The sequence below is a fragment of the Pristis pectinata genome, chromosome 1 (genome assembly GCF_009764475.1).
Source record: "Pristis pectinata isolate sPriPec2 chromosome 1, sPriPec2.1.pri, whole genome shotgun sequence".
NCBI lineage: Eukaryota > Metazoa > Chordata > Chondrichthyes > Rhinopristiformes > Pristidae > Pristis > Pristis pectinata.
The window spans coordinates 37,957,150-37,980,558 of record NC_067405.1 but is presented as its reverse complement, the minus strand read 5'-3'; the positions used below and the strand labels follow the sequence as shown (position 1 = coordinate 37,980,558).

Below are 23,409 nucleotides of genomic sequence, written 5' to 3'. Positions count from 1 at the left end.
TGTTGATGTGGGTATTCAAGATGCAACCCAGTCCTGTGGATCTTGAATCACAAATGACCGATGAGGTAAAGATGATAGATTTAGACAATGAGAACAAAAGGTCATGCTAGAATTAAAATGAACACATGCTGGGCCACAGATGAGTACATTCTAGAGACTGAACAACAGGGAGGATTTGATACCACTGGCAGGTACCAAGGAGATTTACAAGGATGTTGCAAGGACTGGGAAGTTATACTTGAGAGACTAGCTAGCATGGGGTGGCTCTCTTTAGAAGAGAAGAGGTTAATTGAGAGGATTGGATCAGGTTAACAGGAAGGACCTAGTTCCCTTAGCAGATAGGATAATAACCAGGTGACATAGATATTAGACATAGATCACAGATGATTTTTCTTCAAATCAGTGTTAGGGGTCTGAAAGTGACTGCCTGAAAGAGTAGTGCAGGCTAAAACTCTCACCATCTTTCAGCACATGGATGAGAACCTGAAAAGCAAAAATCTACAAAACTATGGACCAAGAGCTGGGAAATGGGATTGAATTAGAAAATTCATTTTTGGCAGTCATGGGCACAAAGGCTGAATAGGTTCCTTCTGTGCCATAAACTTCTTAAATTCCATTCTTTCCCTCAAGGACATTAATAAACTGGATGAATATTTGCAACACTCTGGTAAACTTTATGATCACACTTACCAACACTTGTCATTCCTCATTTATTTTGTGATCTGAATTTAAATTTCCCAGCTGTCATATAGGATTCCAATTTGTACCCAAAGATCTTTAGAGGAACCATAATTATCCTCCACTATCTAATTTGCTTTGTTTTAAAAGTACTTATGGTCTTAACTTTGTATATATTGACAAAGGAGATCAAGCAGTCATGTACTAACAGCCTTAGTACAGAAATTTATTTAAGTGAAATCTGATTTATATCTGTGCAACTGCAATATGCAGGTTGCAATAGGATACTTAATGCAAAGTCAAGAGGAGCACGAACACACTTCACACATCTCAGCAAAAAGAACATTTCCTCTGTCTGAACTCTTTGCAAAAACCATTGAATTATATCTGGGACAATGATAACTTCCTGAAAACTCTATTGCAAGAGAGCCAATTCACCATCTCGCAATTTGAGGTGACTGGTCCTTAGCAGGGGCACATCACTTTGTCTGATCAATGCCTATTCCCATGACTAGCAGAACTTGTGAATGGAGAATTTCCAGTACCTCCCATCACTTTTGGTGACCCGCAGGCCAATCATTTTGGGTGGAGATATCAACTACACCATTGATGAAGCTGATTGATACAGCAAGACCAATGAGACACAAGACACTTTGCCCAAATTATGGTGGAAGCAGTTAAGGCGGCAAAGCTCCACAGCATCCCTGCAGATGACACACCACAGATTTGTCTGGTCCAGACGATTTGGGTCAACCTATTTGTAACTGGGGTTAAACCTATTTTTGTTCCCTCAAATGCCCAGGCGAAGAACCATCAATATAAAATCAGTATTGTTTCCCCACACGCTGCCTTCTACTGACTAAATATTGGTGAGCAGGGCAAATACAAACTGAAGGGCAGAGTGTTGCCCTCATAGAATACTTTGGATCAAAAAGGATTAGAGGTTACCGAGGCCCAAAAGATCCTGGCTTTGATTCTGCACGGGAGGTATCCAGCAAACAACAGTACCACGATTCTACTGTGAGCACTACTTGACATTAGAATAAATAGAAATTCATCTGGGAGTGCTCCCACCAGGTAATTCCATGAACCGGAGGAAGCCTCCCTGCTAAGAATGAAAAAAACAATGCTGGAAACATTTAGCAGGTCAAGCAGTATCCATGGAAAGAGAAACAGAGTTAACATTTCTAGCATTTCTCGTTTTAATTTCAGATTTCCAGCATATGCAGTTTTTTTTTCTGATTGTTGGCTTTTGGGAAGTTCAAGTAACTTTTCAGAGTTATCTTTTATCTACTGCTCTTCATGCTGCAGCAATGCTTTACTGGGCATAATTAACAAAGGAATCAATTATGCACCATATTTAAGAAAAACTTGAGACTTTCAAGCAAACCATACTCAGCAGATGTGTATCATTCTTTGAACTGTCTCTTTATTAAATATCCATTTCTGATTTAGGAGCTCTACAGCTGACCAATGTCACTGATTCAAACTTGCTTATACGTACGATGACAATCCCTGATGGCTCATAGAACTTACCACTTGTCATTGCATTCGTAATAAATTTCTTACTAAAAGTTATCTTAGTTTCGAAGCAAATGTATAAAGTTCCAATTAACTATATAACATTAGTATGAACAATCATGTTGTAAATGGTGGGGCCAGTGTTCCAAAGGCAAGGGCTGAAAAATAAAATTGAAGAATATTCTAATGTATTTCTTTCAACTTGTTTGCTTTCTGGCAACCTGTTGAGATAAGCAGATCTGATATTTGAAAAGTTCAGAAATTACTGAATGTCAGTGACACGACAGATAATACTGCTGCCTCACAGCTCCAGCCACCCAGGTTTGAGTATTAGAAACATAGAAAACCTACAGCACAATACAGGCCCTTCAGCCTCTGACTATCCACACGATCAATGCCTCTTATCATCTTATACACCTCTATCAGGTCACCTCTCATCCTCCATCACTCCAAGGAGAAAAGGCCGAGTTCACTCAACCTGTTTTCATAAGTCATGCTCCCCAATCCAGGCAACATCCTTGTAAATCTCTACGGTACCCTTTCTATGGCTTCCACATCCTTCCTGTAAGTGAGGTGACCAGAACTGAGCACAGTACTCCAAGTGGGGTCTGACCAGGGTCCCATATAGCCGCAACATTACCTCTCGGCTCCTAAATTCAATTTCACAATTGATGAAGGACAATACACCGTATGCCTTCTTAACTACAGAATCAACCTGTGCAGCTGCTTTGAGTGTCCTATGGACTCGGACCCCAAGATCCCTCTGATCCTCCACACTGCCAAGAGTCTTACCATTAATACTATATTTTGCCATCATATTTGACCGATAAAAATGTGTGAAGTATGTGTGGTTTGCACTTTCTCCCTCTGATCTTATGGACTTCCTCCAGATGCTTGGGTTTCTTCCTACATCCCAATTTCCTGTGATCGGTAGGTTAATTGCTGCTGTGAATTATCACAAGTCAAACCAAGGTAGAGTGAATGGTCAGGCCCTGGGGAGTGTTATGGAACAGAGGGACCTAGGAGTCCAAGTACATAGTTGGCTGAAAGCAATGTCACAGGTAGACAGGGTGGTGAACAAGGCGTTTGGCATGCTGGTCTTTGTCAGTCAGGGCACTGAGTACTGGAGTTGGGACATTATGTTGCAGTAGTACAAGACATTGGTGAGACCACACTTGGAGTATTGTATACAGTTTTGGTTGCCCTGTTATAGAAAAGACATAATTAAACTGGAAAGAGTGCAGAGAGGATTTACGAGGATGCTGCCAGAACTTGAGGGCCTGAGTTCATAGAGATTGAGAAGACTGGGGCTTTATTCCTCGGACATAGGAGATTAAGGGGTGACCTTACTGCGGTATATAAAATCATGAAGGACATTGATAGGGTGAACACACATGAGCTTTTTTCCCCAAGGAAGGGGAACTAAAAGAGGGCATAGGTTTAAGGTGAGAAGTGAAAGATTCAAAAGGGACCTGAGGGGCAACTTCATGCAGAGGGTGATATGTATATGGAATGAGTTGTCAGAGAAAGTGGTCGAGGCAGCTACAATAACAACATTCAAAAGACATTCGGATTAGTACATGGATAGGAGGGGTTGAGAGGGACATGGGCCAAGATTGGTGGGCACCATGGTCGGGATGGGTGAAATAGGCTAAAGGGCCTGGTTCCATGCCATATAATTCTATGACTCTAAGTGTAGGAGGGTTCAAGGAGAATCAGGGTGGAGTTGATGGCACGTGAGAGAACAGGTTACAGGAAAATATTTGTGCACCGGGATTGATGGGATTGCACTGAAGAGCTGGTACAGACTCAATGGGCCAAATGACTTCCTTCAATCTTATCAGGAAATATATTCCAAAAGGTACAGGAATGCACTAAAAACATATTTCTATAACTCCTTGGACTGCACCTCAAGCTATTCAGGTAGCAAATTACTCATTGTTATTTCTTTTGTCATGCATATCAGATGAGTTCACAAAAGCCTTCAACTGAGGCAACCAAGACAGGAAAAACTCAAGTCAGGGAGTGTCTGATGAGAGAGCACAAATTTGATGTTTCAAGTCAATGATCTTTCATCAGAATCGAGAAAAGTTAACAATAAAATACTGGTTCTCCCTGCTGCTCCCCCTTTTTCTACAAAGGAAAGATATTACACGCATTATTCACTGTTTCCTGCCTTCCACCCAATCACAAACCTTGCCTGATGTTCTCAGTTTCCCATTCCTCCTTTCTCTGCAACTTGTTTTACAGCTCATTTTCTCTGGTTCTGATGATAGGTGGTAGATTGAAACATCAAATCTGTTTCTCTCCTTGCAGGCTCCCTGACCTGAGTATTTCCAGGGCAGCTCAAAACTCTGCATTCACGAAGCAAAGTAGACACATAAACGTACCCAACAACAATCTGTACCTCATGGCCCAGTATTTCTCTCACTCTGCAATAATCATCAGATCTGGAGGCCAATGAGAAGTGCAGAAGAGCACTAGGCATTTCTAATAACGATGATATGCCAGTCAAGTGGAGTTGCAATGCACGACCATGTACATGCTAAACAGTATGCCAGAGACAGAGCTAAGCTATCTCAAACCAATGTATTAAAACAAAGTTGATTGTAAATGGTGGTGGACAATTAATTTGGTAAAGGGGGAGGTGGCTCTAAGAATATCACCATCCTCAACAATGACAGGCCTAGCATGTGGGTGGTACGACTAAAGTATTTGCAAACATGTCCAGTCAAAAGTGCCTAATAGCTGATTCATCTTGACACATTTGAAAGACAGCATGATTACAGGCAGCTCCAGTTCCCGTACTCCCCAATCACTCATTGGGCCCTGTGCCCATGCACCTTTTCCACTCACTGGAGCTAGTTTCCACTCCCTCTCTCTCTACCCACCAGGGCCTGGTTCCCACACTCCCTTCTAACTCACCGGGGCCCTGGTTCTTGCGCTCCCTTACCCTTATGGGTGATGCAGCCTCCATGCTTCCATCCACTCCCTGGTCCCCACACTCCCTTCCATTCACTGGGGCCCCAGTTCCATTCTCCCTTCCATTCACTGGGGCCCCGATTCCCATGCTCCCTTTCCCTTTACTGGGGCTCCAGCCCCAGCACTTCCATCTACTTGCTGGCTCCCGATTTTCCCATGCTCCCTTCCACCCACTGGGGCTCCAGTTCCCACATCCCCTTCCATTTGCTGGGGCCCCAGTTCCCATGCTCCCCTTCCACTCAAGTCCATGGTTCCCAGGCTCCCTTTAAACTCAACTAGTTTTGTTGGCTGCGCTCCCTTCTTTGGGTTCACTGAAATATTATGTAACATCTTTACAAAAAATGGTGAACTAGACATGTATTGGAGTATTAACAAAATAACATCCAATAGTTCATAAAATGTACTAGTCTAGCATTAACAAAGTCCCATGCATGCTAGATTAATGGAGTGTTTCTGTATTACTGTGGTTGAATGCAAGGATAGGAAGAGATTAATGAGCCGCCATACTAAACAGTATTCCATGCTGTTAGAAAGCTACAAGAAAAATAAAACCTGACCAAAATCACAGTCCAGCTGAATCCTGGAGGACAACTATCAAGTGCCTATCATTGCTGGCTAATGCACCACTAGAATTCAAACAGTATTCCCCTTTCCATTGGTGACTGGAGCTAAAGTATTGTGCACAGTTCTACTTGTTAAACTCTAGGAAGAACATGATTGCACTGAAGAAGATCCAAAGGAAGTTCACCAGGATTGTATTCAAATCATCTTGCAATGTGAAGGCTAACATATCATTTGCCTTCCCCATTGGTTCTGTACTTGCATGCTACTCTCATTTATTTAGATACAAGGCCACCCATGTCCCATTGAACACTAGTACCATTCCATATTTCAACAATTTAACAAAAATACTCCACTTTTTTATTTTTTCTACCGAAGTGTATGACCTAATCTTTCCTCACACGATATCCACCTGCAATGTCCTTATCTATTCAGTCAGCCTATCTACATCCCTTTGAAGCTTCAATGCATTCTCCTCACAACCAACACTTCCACCCAGCTTGGTCTCAGCAGCAAAGAAGCATATATTACACTTGATTGCTCATCTACATTTATGATTTTGTGAACAGCTAAGTCAACAGCAGCCATCCTTGCAGCAGCTGACAGGTCACAGCCTTCCAACCTTTAAATAAACTTATTTCTACACTTGGTTTTCTGTCCATTAAGTATTACAAATTCCATTATAGTACTTCATTTCTGTTTAAAAAGCTCACGTGACACCTTATCCAACACATTCTTAACATCAAAATTCACGTCCCACCTCATCCACTGGATCCCCCTTATCTATTCTGCTAGTTACAACTACAAATTTCAGTGTGGTTTCCCTTTCATGTATTCATGTCAACTTTGACCAATCATATTATAATTTTCTAAACAATAGAAAATTTCCCTACAAAATCTCAGCATTCAGAAAATATTTCCAAAAACAATAGAGATCACAACTTCAACAGATTTTATATATGTCAGGAGTATCACAGAGTGAATTAACCTTACACACTATGCTCTGAGTTTGATACAATTTGCTTTTTCCAAAAAAAATAATTGCATTAATTGAAGATGACTCCAAGTGGGAAAGAAGTGCAGAAATGGTTGAAACACAAAACTTCAATTTAAATAAGGCAAAATTTAAAATAACAATAGTATGCTGATGGTAATAATCAAAGGGTTAGCAATTTTATAACATGTGATTTTTAGCTTGAAAATAAATAAGGGGGCTCAATTAAATTTAATAATCACATTTATTTTAATTTCTAAGTTGTTACCTTTGCCATCTGGGCTTGGACACCATTACCCTTTAAGGTAGCCACTGCCTTCTGAGCAGCAGCTGGACTGTCAAAATCCACAAATCCATAACCTGAAATACAACATCACAGAGCACAATTATCATTTTATCCAATCTAAGCAAGTCTTCTTAAACTAAATGGACAAATCTGCAGTATCGTCCTCTTGAGCATTAATTTAACATAGCAGTCAAAGAAATTGATGGTTCTCTGACCTAAATCATACCCAAGTTTTAAAAGAAAAGAAAAATATTAAAGATAACTTTGCTGAATGGATTCCAGCTGGGTTCAATATTAAACTGCCACATTTGTGATCACCTATTATACTGATATCAAAGATAACAGGGAAAATAATGTAATTACTTCAGATACACATCTCTATTTGATGTATATTGAACACGACACAGTTTACTCACATATATATTGCTTGAATTTCATATTTTGATGAGATAGTAAAAAGAAAAAAACAACAGCATCTACTACTCTATTAACATTTGTTATTACGGCATTGTAGAAACTGGGTTTCCTGTGGGACCGACTCATTTCCTAATATCTCGAAGACTTTCCATCAACTACCAGGTACAAGTCAGGAGTATAAATGAAGAGTATTCCATTATCTCTGAGAGCAGGGCAAACAACTCAAGAAGCTTAACATTCCAAGGCAAAGCAGCTCTATTGTTTGGCACCCAATTAACTATCCCAAATGTTCATTTGTTCCATCAATGGCACAAAGATTGCATTGTGTACCATCAGCAAAATGCACGGCAGTTACTCACCTTGAATACTATGACAGCACTTCCCAAACCCTCAACCTCCATCACCAAGAAGGACAAAGTCAGCAACCGCATGGGAACACTGGCATCTGCAGGTTCCCTTTCAAGTTGTACACGATCCTCATCCTGACTTGGAAATATATTACTTTCCTTCATCATCATTTACTCTAAACCCTGCAACTTCCAACCAAACAGCACTTTGGAAAGAGATGAGTCAGTCACTGCAAGATTGCCATTCTCTGAGTTGCTCCTAGTCATAAATTTATGGCTAGTCCATTTCAAGTTTCTGGTCAATGGTGATCCCCAGGATGTTCCTGGTTGACAAGGGTAGGTTGGTTTAGGCAGGATTCTGACTTGGAAGCATTCAGATTCCTACTTGTTAGAGATGGTCATTGATTGGCACTACCGTTACTTGTCACTTAACAGGACACATTTGACTGTAATTTTGCTAAATGCAAGCTAGGGAGTTGTAAATGGAATTGAACATTGTGCAATCACTACCAAATATCCCCACTTCTGACCTTACAATGGAAGGAAGGCGATTGATCAAGCAAACATTGATTGGGCCAAGGGAATTGCCATGAGGGACTTGTGGTGATATCCTGGGGCTGGGATGATTGAACTCCAACACCTGCAACCATCTTCCTTTGTGGGATGTACGACTTCAAAGAGTGGAGAGTTTTCCAATGAATGCCCATTGACTTCAGTTTCACCATGGCTCCTTGTTGGTACAAATTATCAAAAGCAGTCTTGACTTCAAGGCTGTAACATCACCCCTGGATTTCAGGTTTTAGACTGTGACGAGGTCTGGAGTGGACCTGACAAAATCAAAATGGGCGCCATAAGTAGACTACTGTTGTGCAAGAGTCACTCAAATAGTACTGTCAATGACAACTTCCATTACACTGTCAATGATTAGGCAATAATTAGCCAGAATGGATTTGTCTGCTTTTTTGCGAACAAGATATTGGTGAATAATTTTCCTCATTGTCAGCTCGATTCCAGTGTTGTAATTGTACAGGAATAGCATGACCAGAGGTGCAGCAAATCCTGGGTACAATTCTGGGGATGGTATCAGGTTCCATAGCCTTTTCTGTATCCATTGCTCTCAAATATTTCTTGATATGACAATGGTGAATCAAATTGGCTGGACACTGGCTTCTGTGATGATGCGATCTCAGGAGAAAGCCAAGACAGGTTGTCAATCCTGGTTGAATATGGTTGTAAAACACTTCAGCCTTCTCTTTAGCACTTGCATGCTGCCTCCCCCCCCCCCCCCCCCAATCAATGAGGATGGGGATATTCAGAGAGTCACCTCCTTCTGTTAGCCATCATTCACCACTGGATGAGACAGAGCTGCAGAACTTCAATCTGATCAGTTGGTTGCAAAATTGAATGTTTTTTTTCTAATTTTTAAACATGCAGGTCTTGCAAGTTCATTAGGCTGGAATCTCATTTTAGGTATGCCTGGTGATGCTACCAGCATGCCATTCTGCACTCTCCACTGAATCAGTGATGACCCCTTTGACAGTCATGGTTGAGTAAGGAATATGCAGGACCAGAAGGTGGCAGACTGGGGTAGTATACATTTCAACTGCTGCTGATGGTCCACAACTCTTCATGGATGCCCAACTTTGAATTGTTAGATCTGACCCTAGTCTATCTCATTTAGCATGACTATAGTATCACACAGCACATTGGAGAGGATCCTGTGTAAAAACAGGACTTTGCCTCCATATGAACTGTGTGGTCATCCCTTCTACGAATGCTACTATGGACAGCTGCATCTGTAGATGGGCAAGGACACGGTCAAGTGGGTTTTTCTCTCGAGTTGCTTCACTCACTACCTTCTGCAGACACAGTCTGGCAGCTAAACACTTCATGACACAGTCAGCCCTGTCAGTACTACCAAGCCACCCTCAATGATAAGCACTGAAATTCCCTACCTGGAATACTTTCAGTATAACTTCAAGTGTTATTCAACATGCAGGAGAAGTGATTCATCAGCCAAGGAAAGAACAGTAGATTTCCTTGCCCATGTGTGATCTGATGCCATCAGACTTCCTGTGACTATGTCTGATTGTTGCTTGACTAGCTGGTGATACCTTTTCTCCCCAGTCCCCATGAGGTGAAGACTTAGCAATGTCAACTGGGTTGGGAGCAACTTTACCATGTCAGAATTTGGTGCTTAGGTCAATACCAGATGGTTATTTTTTCCCTTTTGCAGTAAGGGTACATTGGAGTGACTTGGGATCACCTCCACTGCAGAGGACATTTATGCATTGGTGGTGTGGAGTCACAAGTAGGTGAATGATAGCAGATTTATTGACATTGATGAAGCTGAGTTGTTATGAAAATCCAGTTGTTATGGCAGCCATCACAACCAAGACTAGTTGCCATCTTCCTAAATTCCAGATAATTAATCAAATTTATATTCAAGAGCTGCCATGATGGGAACTGAACTCAGGCTTCCGGATTGTTAGTTCAGGTCTTTGGATTAAGAGTCTGGTGAACTTAACCTCTGGATCACCAGCATATTCTGAACATTAGGATTTTCAAAATTTTATATTGTGAAATTTGGAAGGGCTATACCATGAATCATCAAACATCTTTATTATCTTGAAGTTCAATACTTGAATAGTTTGTTTGATACCTTCCAATAAAAACAAAACAGAAAGCACTTAAATAAGGATGTACTGCTGAGGCTTTGTAAGGCATTGGGCAGACAGCATTTGGAATATTGAGAGCAATTTTGGGCCCCATATCTAAGGAAAGATGTGCTGGCCCTGGAGAGGGTCCAGAGGAGGTTCACAATAATGATCCCAGGAATGAAAGGCTTGACGCATGAGGAGTGTTTGATGTCTCTGGGTTCAGAAGTATGAGGGATTGGAGACGGTTTATTATTGTCATATGTACTGAGGTGAATTGAAAAACTTGATCTGTATGAATGGTATGCAAGACAATTAATTATACAGGACATTGAGGTAGTATAAGGTAAAACAATAGAGGATGCAGAATAAAGTGTTACAGTTACAAAGTGTAGTGCAGGTAGACAATAAGGAGCAAGGTCATAACAAGGTAGATTGTGAGGTCAGGAGTCCATCTTTTTGTACTAGGGAACTGTTCAATATTCTTATAACAGCAAGATAGAAGCTGTCCTTGAGCCTGGTGGTATGTGCTTTCATGCTTTTGTATCTTCTGCCTGATGGGAGAGCAAAGAAGAGAGAATGTCTGGGGTGGATGGGGTCTTTGATTATGCTGTCTGCTTTACTGAGGCAGCAAGAAGTGTAGACAGAGTTCATAGAGGGGAGGCTAGTTTCCGTGATGTGCTAAGCTGCATCCACAACTCTTTGCAGTTTTTTGCGGTCACAGGCAAAGCAGTTGCCACACCAAGCCATGATGCATCTGGATAGAATGCTTTCTATGGTGCATCAATAAAAATTGATAAGGGTCGATGGGGGACATGCCAAATTTCTTTAGCCACGTGGGAAAGTAGAGACACTGGTGAGCTTTCTTGGCCATGGCGTTGACATAGTTTGACCAGGACAGGCTTTTGGTAACGTTCACTCCTAGGAACTTGAAGCTCTCAATCCTCTTGACCTCAGCACTGTTGATGTAGATGGGGTGGTGGTGGTGGTGGGGGGGGGGGGGGGGGGGGTGGTGGTGGTGTAGGTGGTGGAATGGAATTTCATTGAAACCTACTGGATACTAAAAGGCCTGGATACTAAGGGGCCGAAATCTGCTCCTATATCTTATGGTCTAAGTGATTTACTTTAGTTGAGGCAACAATAAAACAGAAAGTTGCAAACTAGCTGATACAAAAGGAAAAATAATTTCCAAAGGAGTAAAAGGTATGGGTTCAATTATTTAAAATGAGAAATGAAGAGCCATTTGACATATGACCTGAGTGTCTAGATTAACTCTTCTGTAAGCAGATGTTGCACAATTGTGCAAAATTTATCAGCATGGAGGAAGAACTCCTCTGCTTTCACCTCATACACACCTGTGAAACAGTATTTGAGATGTAGTTTGCAAGTGTCAAATCAATGATGGTGTGTTTTTAGAAAACTGGACTCCTCCACTGGCTGAGTGGCATTCACATGATCAGCAACTGAGAGGGGAACAAGGTTTGTGTATTGTGAGGGAAAACAGGGGAAAAAAAAGTTAGTATTGAATATTCTCTTGTATTGTGCAGGGAGAAGTAGTTATAATAGACAGGAAATTAGTCACAAGAAAACCCCACGCCATGTTCAGTATGAAATTTCTGCAGAAATGCTCAACCTTCAAGAAATCTTCGCTCAAGATGATCACAACTGGAAGGGAATGCCAGACAAAATATCAATAGTAAATGTATTCAACTTCAAGAAATCACGATCTAATTAAATTCTGTAATAATATGAAGTACTATTAAATATAAAACTAGAGATATTCAGGGTAGACCATTTAAATAACTAAGAAATTGTTTGATCATAAGAAATGTGTGGAAAGGTTATATTCAAGTTGGAGGTTGGATATTTGAGAACATTTGATTTACATAATGTAATTATACATTATATATCGATGTCAAACCCATGAAGAACGCGCCTGTGAAATGTGCTAACATTCTATATAGGTGCCTTTGAAATGTCTTCAATCTTTCTGAACATTGGCTTTCCCTCTACCACAATGGATAGAGCCCTTGGCCACACCTCATTTACTTCTTGCATTTCTGTGTTCACCCATTCTCCTCCTGGACAGGACAAGAACAGAGATCCCACCGTACTTGCATTTCATCTCATCAGCCTCCACATTCAACAGAACATCCTTCACAATTTCTGGCAGCTCCAACAAGATTCCATCACCCCTTTTCCCCTCCCTTTTCAGCATTTTGAAGGGATTGCTCCTCTCGTAACTCCCAGGCTTGCTTTTCCATCCCCACCAACCACTCCCCTTTTTATGGTTCTTTCCCATTCAACACCTTTTCACCTCTTTCTTTCCCATCATTCAGGGACCCAAACAGTCTTTCCAAATGAAGCAGCAATTCACTTGCACTTCTTCCATCCTTTGTGTCTGTAGCCTTCTGCACTGTTATAACAAGACAAGAAAAAGCTCTAAAAAAAATAACACCTTATCTTCTATCTGGGCACATTGCAGCCTTCGAGGCTCAATGTTGAATTCTCCACCTGTCAATAACTCCCTCCTTCTTCTGTTTATGTCAGATCTGACTACTTTTACCTGTCCTCTTTTTGGCTCAGTTCTTCCCTCTTCCCCCCCTTCCTCCCCCCACCACACACACACACACACACACCTTTTTTATTGTGTCATCTGGCTTGCTGGGCATGTTCCACAGCCATACCATAAGCAGCACATTAACAGACAAAGCAGCTTAATTTGATCTTAACTGCTCCTTATTTGTGACATTAGGTTATCTGGTCTCGCCCGAGAGATATTCCCTTTGTTCCAACCTTCGCCCCCTTCTTTGCCACCTAAACCAACTTATTTCTCTCTCCCCATTCTTATGAAGGGTCCAGGATCTGAAATGTTAAGTCTGTTTCTTTTTCCAGATGCCACCTAACCATTTCCAGCAGTTCCTGTTTTGATTTTGGACACAGCATCTGCAGTTTTATTTTCATTTTTAAATTTATTATCCTGGGATGCTGCACAAGGGCAGGGAAATAGGTATTATACATAGTTCATAAGTGGTGCTGAAACTGCAAAGGATATAGCTGATAAAGAACTCAGCAATTTCTGATAATTAATGTCAAACATCCACCCAACAAAAGACGATCTACAAAACTTATACAACGTTGACTTATATAGCCAAAGTAAACAAATTTGAGGAGTAGTAGTCCATCTATTGAGTTCATGTCAGACTGCCCTGGTGATCAATAGTTATTGGATGGAAAAGGCAAAATAAGAATAATACTGAAACTGCCAAAATAGAACAAAGTACCAAGTTCACCCTGGTAAGAAATAATTTTAGGACCAATGACCACCTAATTTACCTCAATTATCCTACAGGAATAAAACTTTGCCAATCAATCACAAACTTATACAACTAATGACAGTGAATGAATTTTGCTCATTATATTACCTAAACTTATATTCCTAATCAACACCTCAAAGTTACATGCATGAAGCTTCTGCCAGCAAACTGAATGAACAAAACTGCACTTGATTTTTATTGGTGTTAACAGGGATTCAAGGAAAGTGCTGTTCAGACAAAAACCAAAAAGGGGTCAGTGGTGGAAAGGGTGAGCAGCTTCAAGTTCCAGGGTGTCAATATCTCAGAGGATCTATCTTGGGCCTAACACATTGATGCAATCATGAAGGAATGCCAGTGGCTCTACTTCATTAGGAATTTGAGGAGATTTGGTATGTCACCAAAGACTCTTGCAAATTTCTACAGATATATGGCAGAGAGCATTCTGATTGGTTGCATCGTGGCCTGGTATGGAGGCTCCAATATGCAGGATCGAAAGAGGCTGCAGAGGAGGGTTGTAGACTCAGCCAGCTCCATCACGGGTATAAGTCCCTCCCCCCACACCCCCTACCACCACCAATGAAGACATATTCAAGAGGTGGTGCCTCAAGAAAGGGACCCTTCAAGAAGGCAGCATCCATCATTAAAAGGACCATGACCACCCGGGACATGCCCTCTTCATGTTACTACTGTCGGAGAGGTACAGGAGCCTGAAGAACCACACCCAACGTTTCAGGAACAGCTTCTTCCCCTCCACCACCAGATTTCCGAACGGTCCATGAACCCATGAACATTACCTTGTCATTTCTCTTTTGCACTATTTAGTTCTGCAACTTAGTGATTTTTATGTCTTGCACTGTACTGCTTCTATCTGTATCACAAATCAAAGATAAATGGATTTTCAGAAGGCATTTGATGAAGTCCCACCTAAATGGGTGGTCAGCAAAACTGAAGTCATGGAATAAAAGGCTTAGTAGAAACTTGGTTATGGAATAAGCTCAAGAAAAGGAAGTCCTGAGTTGTGGTAAACAAGAGATTTTTTTTCCAGAATGAGAGGTGCACACACAGTAGTAATCTCAAGAATTGGTTTTGGGACCAACCAACATACTCACAAACCCACACACTTAAAAGCAACTCATGAGAAGGATAGTAATTGGTTTCTAGACAAACAGCATTAGGTAAACATGTGACAAATGAAAAGACAATGAAATACAAAGTAATACATTTTGGCAGGAAGAACGAAGAGAAATAATGTAGACTAAATGGTACATTTTAGAAAGGGGATGCAGGAATGGAGAGACCATAGTATATATGTGCAAAATTTTTCTTTAGAAAGGTGGTAGGGCAGAATGACGAAGTAATAAATAAACCATTTTCGATCCTGGGTATAACAAACAGAGCTGGAAACTAAAACTGGGAGGTTGTATTATTATAAAGTACAAGTTAGGCCACAACTCAAGTAATGCATCCAATTCTATTCACCACACTTTGGAAATGTTTGGAGAGGGTGCAGAAAAGATTCACTAGAATGATTTCAATGATGAAGTATTTAACTGTCTGCAGAATCTGGACTATTCCTCTTTGGAGCAGAGAAGACAGAGGGCAAATTTGAAAGTCATGTTTAAATTCTTGATAGATTTTGGTAGGCAAAATACATAGAAACCTTTCCACATTGTCAGAGGGGTCAAGGATCAGAGAAGACAATAAGATTGGCAAGAAGTTCAAGGGTAATGTAGGGATTTCTTTTTTTTTCCCCCCAAACCAGAGAATAGTTAGCACCTGGAATTACAACCTGGAAGAGCAGTGGATGGAGACTCAATTGTGACTTTCAGAGGGTATTGGAGGAATATTTGAAACTATTTACTCAGCAATGGGGAAATAGCATGGGAAATGGAATTGAACGGTTTGTCTACAATGTCTGAGTGGATGGTGAAGGCACATAATGTACCTTCGTAATATTTAAGTAGTGTTTAGATGAGCACTTGAAACACCATGGTGCAGAAGGCCATGTGCAGAATGTTGGAAAACAGGATTAGTATAGAGATAAGTACTTCATAGCCATCATGGACAAGGTGGGCTAAAGGGCCTGTGGTATGCTGTATGACTGAGTCAACACAGATTTGATGGTCCAAGTGGTTTCCTGCTGTACTTTACTGTTTGCACACCAAATGTCCTTCTGTGTTCTTTTTCCAGATTTATATGGATCTCATTGTTGACCTGTTCAGTTTATGAACTTACAATGGTAATTTATATTATTTGAATCAAGCTATGCTATCTTTTTCTGGTTTGAATTGTTTGAGTGACCAACAAAACAGAAAATTTGTGAACTCTAAACATTTAACAATTTTACTAGAATTATGCAAATTTAGATTGTATTTTTAAAAAAAATCACACCCATCTCCAACGGCAAGGTTATAGAATTGATTTTAAAATCACATTACCATTTCTACACATGCTTAAATGCTAGTTAAAATTTTGTGCAACACCTTCAATCTTGACACTGCACTGATCACAAATCATTTGCCAAGTCTGACAAGAGGTTTTCAACCTTCGCGCAAGTTCAGAGATACTTCCAATTCACAAACCCAAGTAGTAATAACCACAGACCACAAAGTGAGAGTTTAGTGATGATTGAAATTTTGTTTTAAAATTTACATAACATTTCTGCAAACACAAAAATACAAAGGTTGATAATGTTTTTAGATAGCTGTCAACTGATTCTCATTGGGTGTGACAAATAAATGAGCACCTGGGTTCTAAATGTTTGTACAACAACAATCACAAAAATATTCTTGTTGCAAGATGAAAGTTGTTACAAATACAAAAAGCAGTTATTAAATGTAGCCTAAAAAAGGTTTAAAAACTGTGGTTGCTAATGAAAGAAGGCTATTTTCTGATGCAGACCTCCATCCACTGGGAAGTTAAGTTTATCATAAATTTCACATCCATTATAAATAGAAAATTATGCAGAAAGTTCTGACCTCCAAACCCAAATTCCTGATTTGCCTTCCCTTAATGTGCAGTTATGTGCTGGGAGCATGATCACATGAGTAGACTTGCATAATTAAAGTCTGAACTAATTTGTGCAATGAATGAACTGTTCATTTTCAAATCTTCTGTACACCAATCCTGTATGCCAAGAGCAAGAGAGAGTCACAACAGAAAATCTTTCACTTCCAAGTAATCAGAGAACTCCATTCTCACAGAATACCACGTCCTTACCCCTGAGCTGCATCACTTGTAGTCACAATCTCCGTATTTTAAGCTGTTTCTGGAGAAAGCTGGAGGACCTCAAGAGTACAGATTTTAGTAATGTCATTTAAAAGATTTCCAAGGAAACTGGCTGTCTCAGTAATCAGGTAACTTAAGCATATCGGGTTTTAATATACATTTTTTTTAAACAGACCTATATTGCTTCCATTTAAACAAACAAAGCATATGCTAAGGAAAAGGCTCCCATGTCAGTTTGGAGCAGTGAATAGGATAGTAATGTGACAAGTCTTAAGTTTTGCAGGAAATGACAGCTGCAATAATGCTCACTCCTTCACATCCTAAAAATATAGAGACACTGAAGGTGATGCAAAAGATCTATCAACATCAACAAGGAAAGATTCAATAATATTGGCTCTGGAATAGAGATGATTGAAATATAATCAGATAAATGTCATTACGAAAAACATCTGATAGAGTAGATAGCAGAGAGATTTCTACTTAAGGTTGACTAAAACTATGAACAGTAAAAACAGGATCTGATAAGTCCAGGAGAAACCTCTTCACTTAGAGAACATGCAACTTACTACCAAAAAGAGTAGCTGAAGTAAATAACATGAATGTCTTCAAATGAATGCTATGGATTGACGTATTGAACATTCTACGCAAAAGGTGCATTTTACTGTGTGTTTCGATGTACATGTGACTAATAAAGATATCTTATGAAGAAAGCAATACGATATTTATGGCAATAGATGACAGAAGGCACTAGAGGTTCATATGTGGAGTATAAATATTAACATGCAATTGTTAAAACTCCATATATTATTAATAATCCTGAAGTTAATCTGCACCCCTAAAATTGCACCATCACATTCATCTTGATCCTCCTCACTCTTCCTATCAAAGTGAATTATAACACACTTCTGTATTAAATGTCACAGCCATATGCCTGGTCATTGTACTAATTTGTCCTCCTGAAGTTCATTACTATTTACCACATTTAAATTTAGTTTTGGGTCATCTACAAACTTTGGAATTTATGTCTATTTTCCCCCCCAATATGTTAACCATTCACCACTATGCCATTCATTCTAAACTTTTGTAATTTTCATATCCAAACAGCCATGACCATTTAACCTCATGGGCTTCAATTTTGCCGGAGGCCATTATGCAGTACTTCATCAAAAACATTTTTAAAGGTTTGTGAAGATATAAAAATCTTCCTACCCCCAATGCACGAATGGCTGGTGTGTAACTATACGGTTTATGCACAAGAACACAAAATAGGAGTAGGCCTCCATGCCACTCAATATAATCATAGGTGATCTATGATAGTCTTCTGTGCCAGTTCCCCCTAACTATTGATCTTTCAAATATTTATCTATCTCCACCCAAAACATACCTAATGATCTAGCTTCCACCACCCTCTAGGACAGAGAATTCTAGAGATTCACTACCCTCAGAGAAGAAGTTTCTATATTCCTTGTTTTAAATGACCTGTCTCTTATTTTGTAAGAATGTCCCCTTGTTTGTGCTTCTCCCACTAGTGAGAACATCTCAACATCTACCCTATCAAGCCCCTTCAGGATCTAAATTTGACTGAACAAGGTCACCCCTCATTCTTCAGAACTCCAAGGAATACAAACCCAAACTGTCTAGCTTCCCTTGAGAGGACAACTCTCTCATTCCAGGAATTAACTTGGCAAATTTCCTTTAGACTGCCTCCAATGTTGCTATATCCTTTTTTGTTACGTAAGGGGACTAAAAATGTACTCATCTGAACAGATGTAGAAAGTATGCAATAAAACAAACCTGTATGTTTCACCAATGTTGCCCAAGTATTTTTAACATAGTATTTTAATGTCAGGTTTCCAGTATTCCCCACTTTAAGTTCACCAATGCCTCTACTTCCTCAGGTAGCTAAAGAAATTTGGCACTTCCCCTTTGGCCCTCACCAATTTTTAATCAATGCACCATAGAAAATATCCTATCCAGATGCATCAGCGGCTTGGTATGGCAACTGCTCTGCCTGTGACTGCAAGAAACTGCGGAGAGTTGTGGATTCAGCTCTGCATATCACAAAAACCAGCCTCCCCTCTGTGGACTGTCTATACTTCTCGCTGCCTCAGTAAAGCAGCCAGCATAAAAGACTCCATCCACCCCAGACATTTTCTCTTCTCACCTCACCCATTCGGTAGAAGATAAAAAAGTCTTAAAGCACATACCAAGGACAGTTTATATCCTGCTGTTATAAGACTATTGAACAGTTCCTTAGTACGATACGATGGACTCTTGACATCACAACCTCCCTTGTTATGACCTTGCACCTTATTGTCTGCCTGCACTGCACCTTCTCTGTAACTGTAACACTTTATTCTGAATTCTGTTATTGTTTTACCTTGTACTACCTCAATGCACTGTTGTAACGAATTAATCTGTATGACCGGATGCAAGACATGTTTTCCCACTGTACCTTGATACATGTGGCAATCATAAACCAATTTATCATGCTTTTGTAGTGTATGCAATCCTCTCACCTTCTGGCACCAAAATAACATCCAATGAAAGTGTTAAGATTATAGCCAGAGCCTCTAACTTCCATATTTACTTCCCTCAGCAACTGGACCAGATTTTTTTTAAATCTTAACTGTTGCTAATTTTTGAACAACCTTAGATCTTTATCCTATTAATTGTCCCTACTATGACTATTCCACTTTAACAACAATAACTTATTTTTTGAACTTCAGCCAATACAATAAACAGACTTCTGCTTTCATTTTTATGTTATTCAACTTGTGTGGAATTGGCAGTAAGTGAATGGAAATAAAAAGGAAAGCTGATAACCAATGAAAAACTTCTGTTAATACAATGTCACAAATGTGGTTCATGAATTACAGTAAAACTCCGATAATCCACTGTCCGATTATTTGGAAATCCCGATGGTTCAGCATCTGGCTCACCAGAGATTGTGGAAACATTTCCAGGATGGATTAAACATGCTCAAGTCTGGTCAGTAACACCTTAACAGGACTGGGACCAACATCCTTAAAGATGGGTCTGTTAGCACTTTTGGGGCAGATTTAAATTAGCCTGACTGGAGAATGGGAACCTGAGAGGGACAGAGAAAGCTTGAAATAGAAGTTAAGCAGTGTGTAAAGCAAAATAAATTGGAAATGTGGGCAGAATATGGAAAACAGGTCAAAAAGACAAATGTAAAAGGCATTATGACTACAATGTGAATTTACTGTACAAACAGTAGTACATGGGTATGATCCTATTACCATTATGAAAACCTGGCTGCAGGGTGAACAAAGCAGGAAACCAAGTCTTCCAAGGTCTTCAACATTTGGGAAAGACAAGCAAAAGAGGAAGAGATTGGTTAGCAATGTTAAATGACAAATTTAGAAGACTAATTAGAAAGGACCTTGGCTCAGCAAACTTTAAGAAGGCATTAGAATTAAGTTGCATAGGGCTGAGCTACTTGGGAGGAAGAAAACATTGGTTGGACTTATTTTTAGGCCTCCAAATTGTAGTTCTGATGTAGGGCATGCTATAAGTAAGTAAATTGGAGATGCATGTAACAGGGTTAATACAGTAATCATCATGGACTTTGATTTGCAATATAGACTAGGCAAATTAAATTAGTATGAACAATGCAGAAGATGAATATTTGGAATGCATGCCAGATGGATTTCAAAGTCAGCATGCTAAGGAATAAACTGGGCGACAGGTTTGCTAAGAGCTAATTTTGTGTAACAAGAAAGGTTAGTTAATAACATAGGACTAAAGGGGCCCCTCAGATGAGTGATTAGAATTTTATATTATGCTGAAAAATTACATAGCACAACCTGAAAACGGTCTTCAATCTACCAAAGGAAATAGATGAAGGTACAAGGACTAGGTTTACTATGGTAGGCTGGGATACTACTTTAAAGAGTATGACAATGGACAGACAGTGGTGAACATGTAGAAGGGAGCTCGCACAATGAGTTACTGTCTCCAAAAATTGTTAATGCAGCCTATATCAAAAACATACCTTTGCATTTATTAGTTGTCTTGTCCAAAATGGCTTTTGTTGATACTATTTTGCCGTACCTATAAACAGAAAAAGAATTATGTATAATGAAAATAACACTGTTGCATTGCATAGAAAAATCCTTGAATAGGTCATGAATCTACCAGGGTATTATAATCAATTCTTCACAGTTGATAACATTAATTCTATCTTTTTACTCTTAATTCCTCTGCCATTCCCTTATTCCCCAATATAATTTCTCCCGCCTGTCTGAAAGAGACGCAAATTAACCTGTTAATCTTTTCCTTTTTCCCCACATCTATTGAAACTTCTACTGTACCTTTTTTTTTGCTGATCACTTTATTCCCATACTACTTTCCCTCCTATTGTCCTTTCTTAGTCCTCCTTTGCTGAATCCTGTAATTTTCACAATCCTCCGGCTCATATTGCCAACTGTATAAGCTTTCTCATTTGATCTAATGTTAACTTTAACTTCTCTTGTTATACTTTATTGGGGAGTGGGAGGGTAGGGGGTCTATCCCCCATCCTAACCATCCTGAGGAAAGATATTTAAGTGATCTTGTGACATTTGTTTTCTGTACATGTCAAACAAGATTTCAAGACTACTAGTAGCCTGGTAGACAGGATCATATTTTGTTGGGCCTAAAGTCACGGAGGCAAGCAGCACTTACAATGCAACAAAAATCACAAATTCATGCTAAACAACATTGAAATAAATGTATGCACTTAACCTCAACAGTGAGACAAGAGCATGAATTTATAGCCTTAACACACTTATAAAATTCCATAAATTATGTAATACATGCAAGCCACCATGTAGGGGAGGATTCAGACAAAAATTGATACTGAGCAAATTGGAAACTGACCAGACGTTTGGTGAAAGAAAGAGAGATGGTGCCTTTAAAGTAGAAAATGATCCAAGGGATGTTAGAAGAGCATACCAAGACAGAAATTGAATGCAAGCTGAAGACCTGACTATTACAACAAATGGCTAAAAGTTTGTTCAAAGAGGTACATTTAAGAAAGATCTAGGGAGAGAGCAGCAGAGAGCAGGCTAAGGGTGGAATTCCAGAGCTACGGGCTAGCTGGGTGGATGCCCAGTTAGCAGTGCTAGAGAAAAGAAAATGGGAAACATACAAGAGTCAAGATTTTAATTAATGTTGTAGGATTGGTTCAGAGAGAGGCAAGGGAAAGACCATAGTGGGATTTGAACTGAGGCAGGCCAACAACAGTAACATTATAGCAGTGGAAATAGGTGATCTTTGTCAAGAGGAAGATATCAGCAACAAAACCAAGAGAATGAAAGAGAATGGTGCATTCAACTACGTTGCAGACAGATGGGGAAGAAAGAGGAGGTATAATGCATAGCAGTGACAGTCACAGGATGCCATTTGTCACTCAAATTAGTATCATACCAGTGCTGTGGCAATGGGGAAAGGAGTTATCTGTTTGGACACTTTTAAATGTAGATGTACAGGAAGCACAGATGACTTGGGAGGCAACAGATTTGAAGATTATTAAATGTAAAAGAAAGATGGAGTTGTTTGTAAATCTGCAAGGATGTGGCAGACAGGGTTCTCCCCCACCTCCTCCAAGGAAAGAGAATTTAAAAAAAAGAATTGGAGACCAATATTCTAGGAGAGGGAACCATTTATAACATTAAATCACTATGGCAGACAGGGGAGAAAATTTGGATACTTAGCTGCTTATTGGGAATTCAAGTCAAGGAAGCTGGAGCTGTGTCTCAAAAAAAAGTTGAGACCAGTAATTTCAAGAGAGAAGACAAATGAAGCACAAAATCTAAGTTATGGATTGCAACTACAGTAAACTTTGGCTTGGAAGGCAAAGAGAGTGGAAAGAATATGGCAATTGCAGCTAAAGAGTGAGAAATTAAATCACATTATTTGAAAAACAAAAACCAAACTGGGATTTTACTTTTGAAAAGAAAAAGGGATACCTCCTGGCGAATCCCTCTGCATTCATTCTAATGCCACCACATCCTTCCTGTAGTGTGGCGACCAGAACCGGACACAATACTCCAAGGGCAGCCTAACCAATGTTTTGTACAGCTGCAATGTGACATCCCAACTCTTATACTGAATGATTCTGCCTAAGGCAGCAAGCGTGCCAAATGCCTTCTTCACTATCCTAGTCACTTGTGTCACCATTTTCCGGGAACAATGAACTTGCACCACAGGTCTCTCTGTACATCAACACTCCCAAGGTCCCTGCTATTTACAGCTTATGTCCTGCCAGTATTTGATGTCCCAAAATGCACTAGCTCACACTTGTCTGGATATCTGTCGAACTAGTCTGGGAAACGTTTATTTTCTGAAAGTGGTTCCAGAGTGACAAAGCTAAAAGAATTTGCCATTTGCCATGGCAGCCCAATGTCTACTTTAG

At 39.8% G+C, this 23,409-nt stretch overlaps 1 protein-coding gene across 5 annotated transcripts in view; it reads right to left on the bottom strand.

Moving 5' to 3' along the window:
- Positions 1-23,409, bottom strand: part of rbms1a (RNA binding motif, single stranded interacting protein 1a) — a 151,089-nt gene that overhangs the window by 64,247 nt on the left and 63,433 nt on the right. For all 5 annotated transcript variants that reach the window (XM_052023536.1, XM_052023544.1, XM_052023563.1 and 2 more), the window contains 2 exons: positions 21,007-21,065; positions 7,005-7,096 (listed from right to left, as the gene is read on the bottom strand). In XM_052023536.1, coding sequence (XP_051879496.1) covers positions 7,005-7,096; positions 21,007-21,065 — 151 coding nt within the window. The remainder of the gene's footprint in view (positions 1-7,004; positions 7,097-21,006; positions 21,066-23,409) is intronic.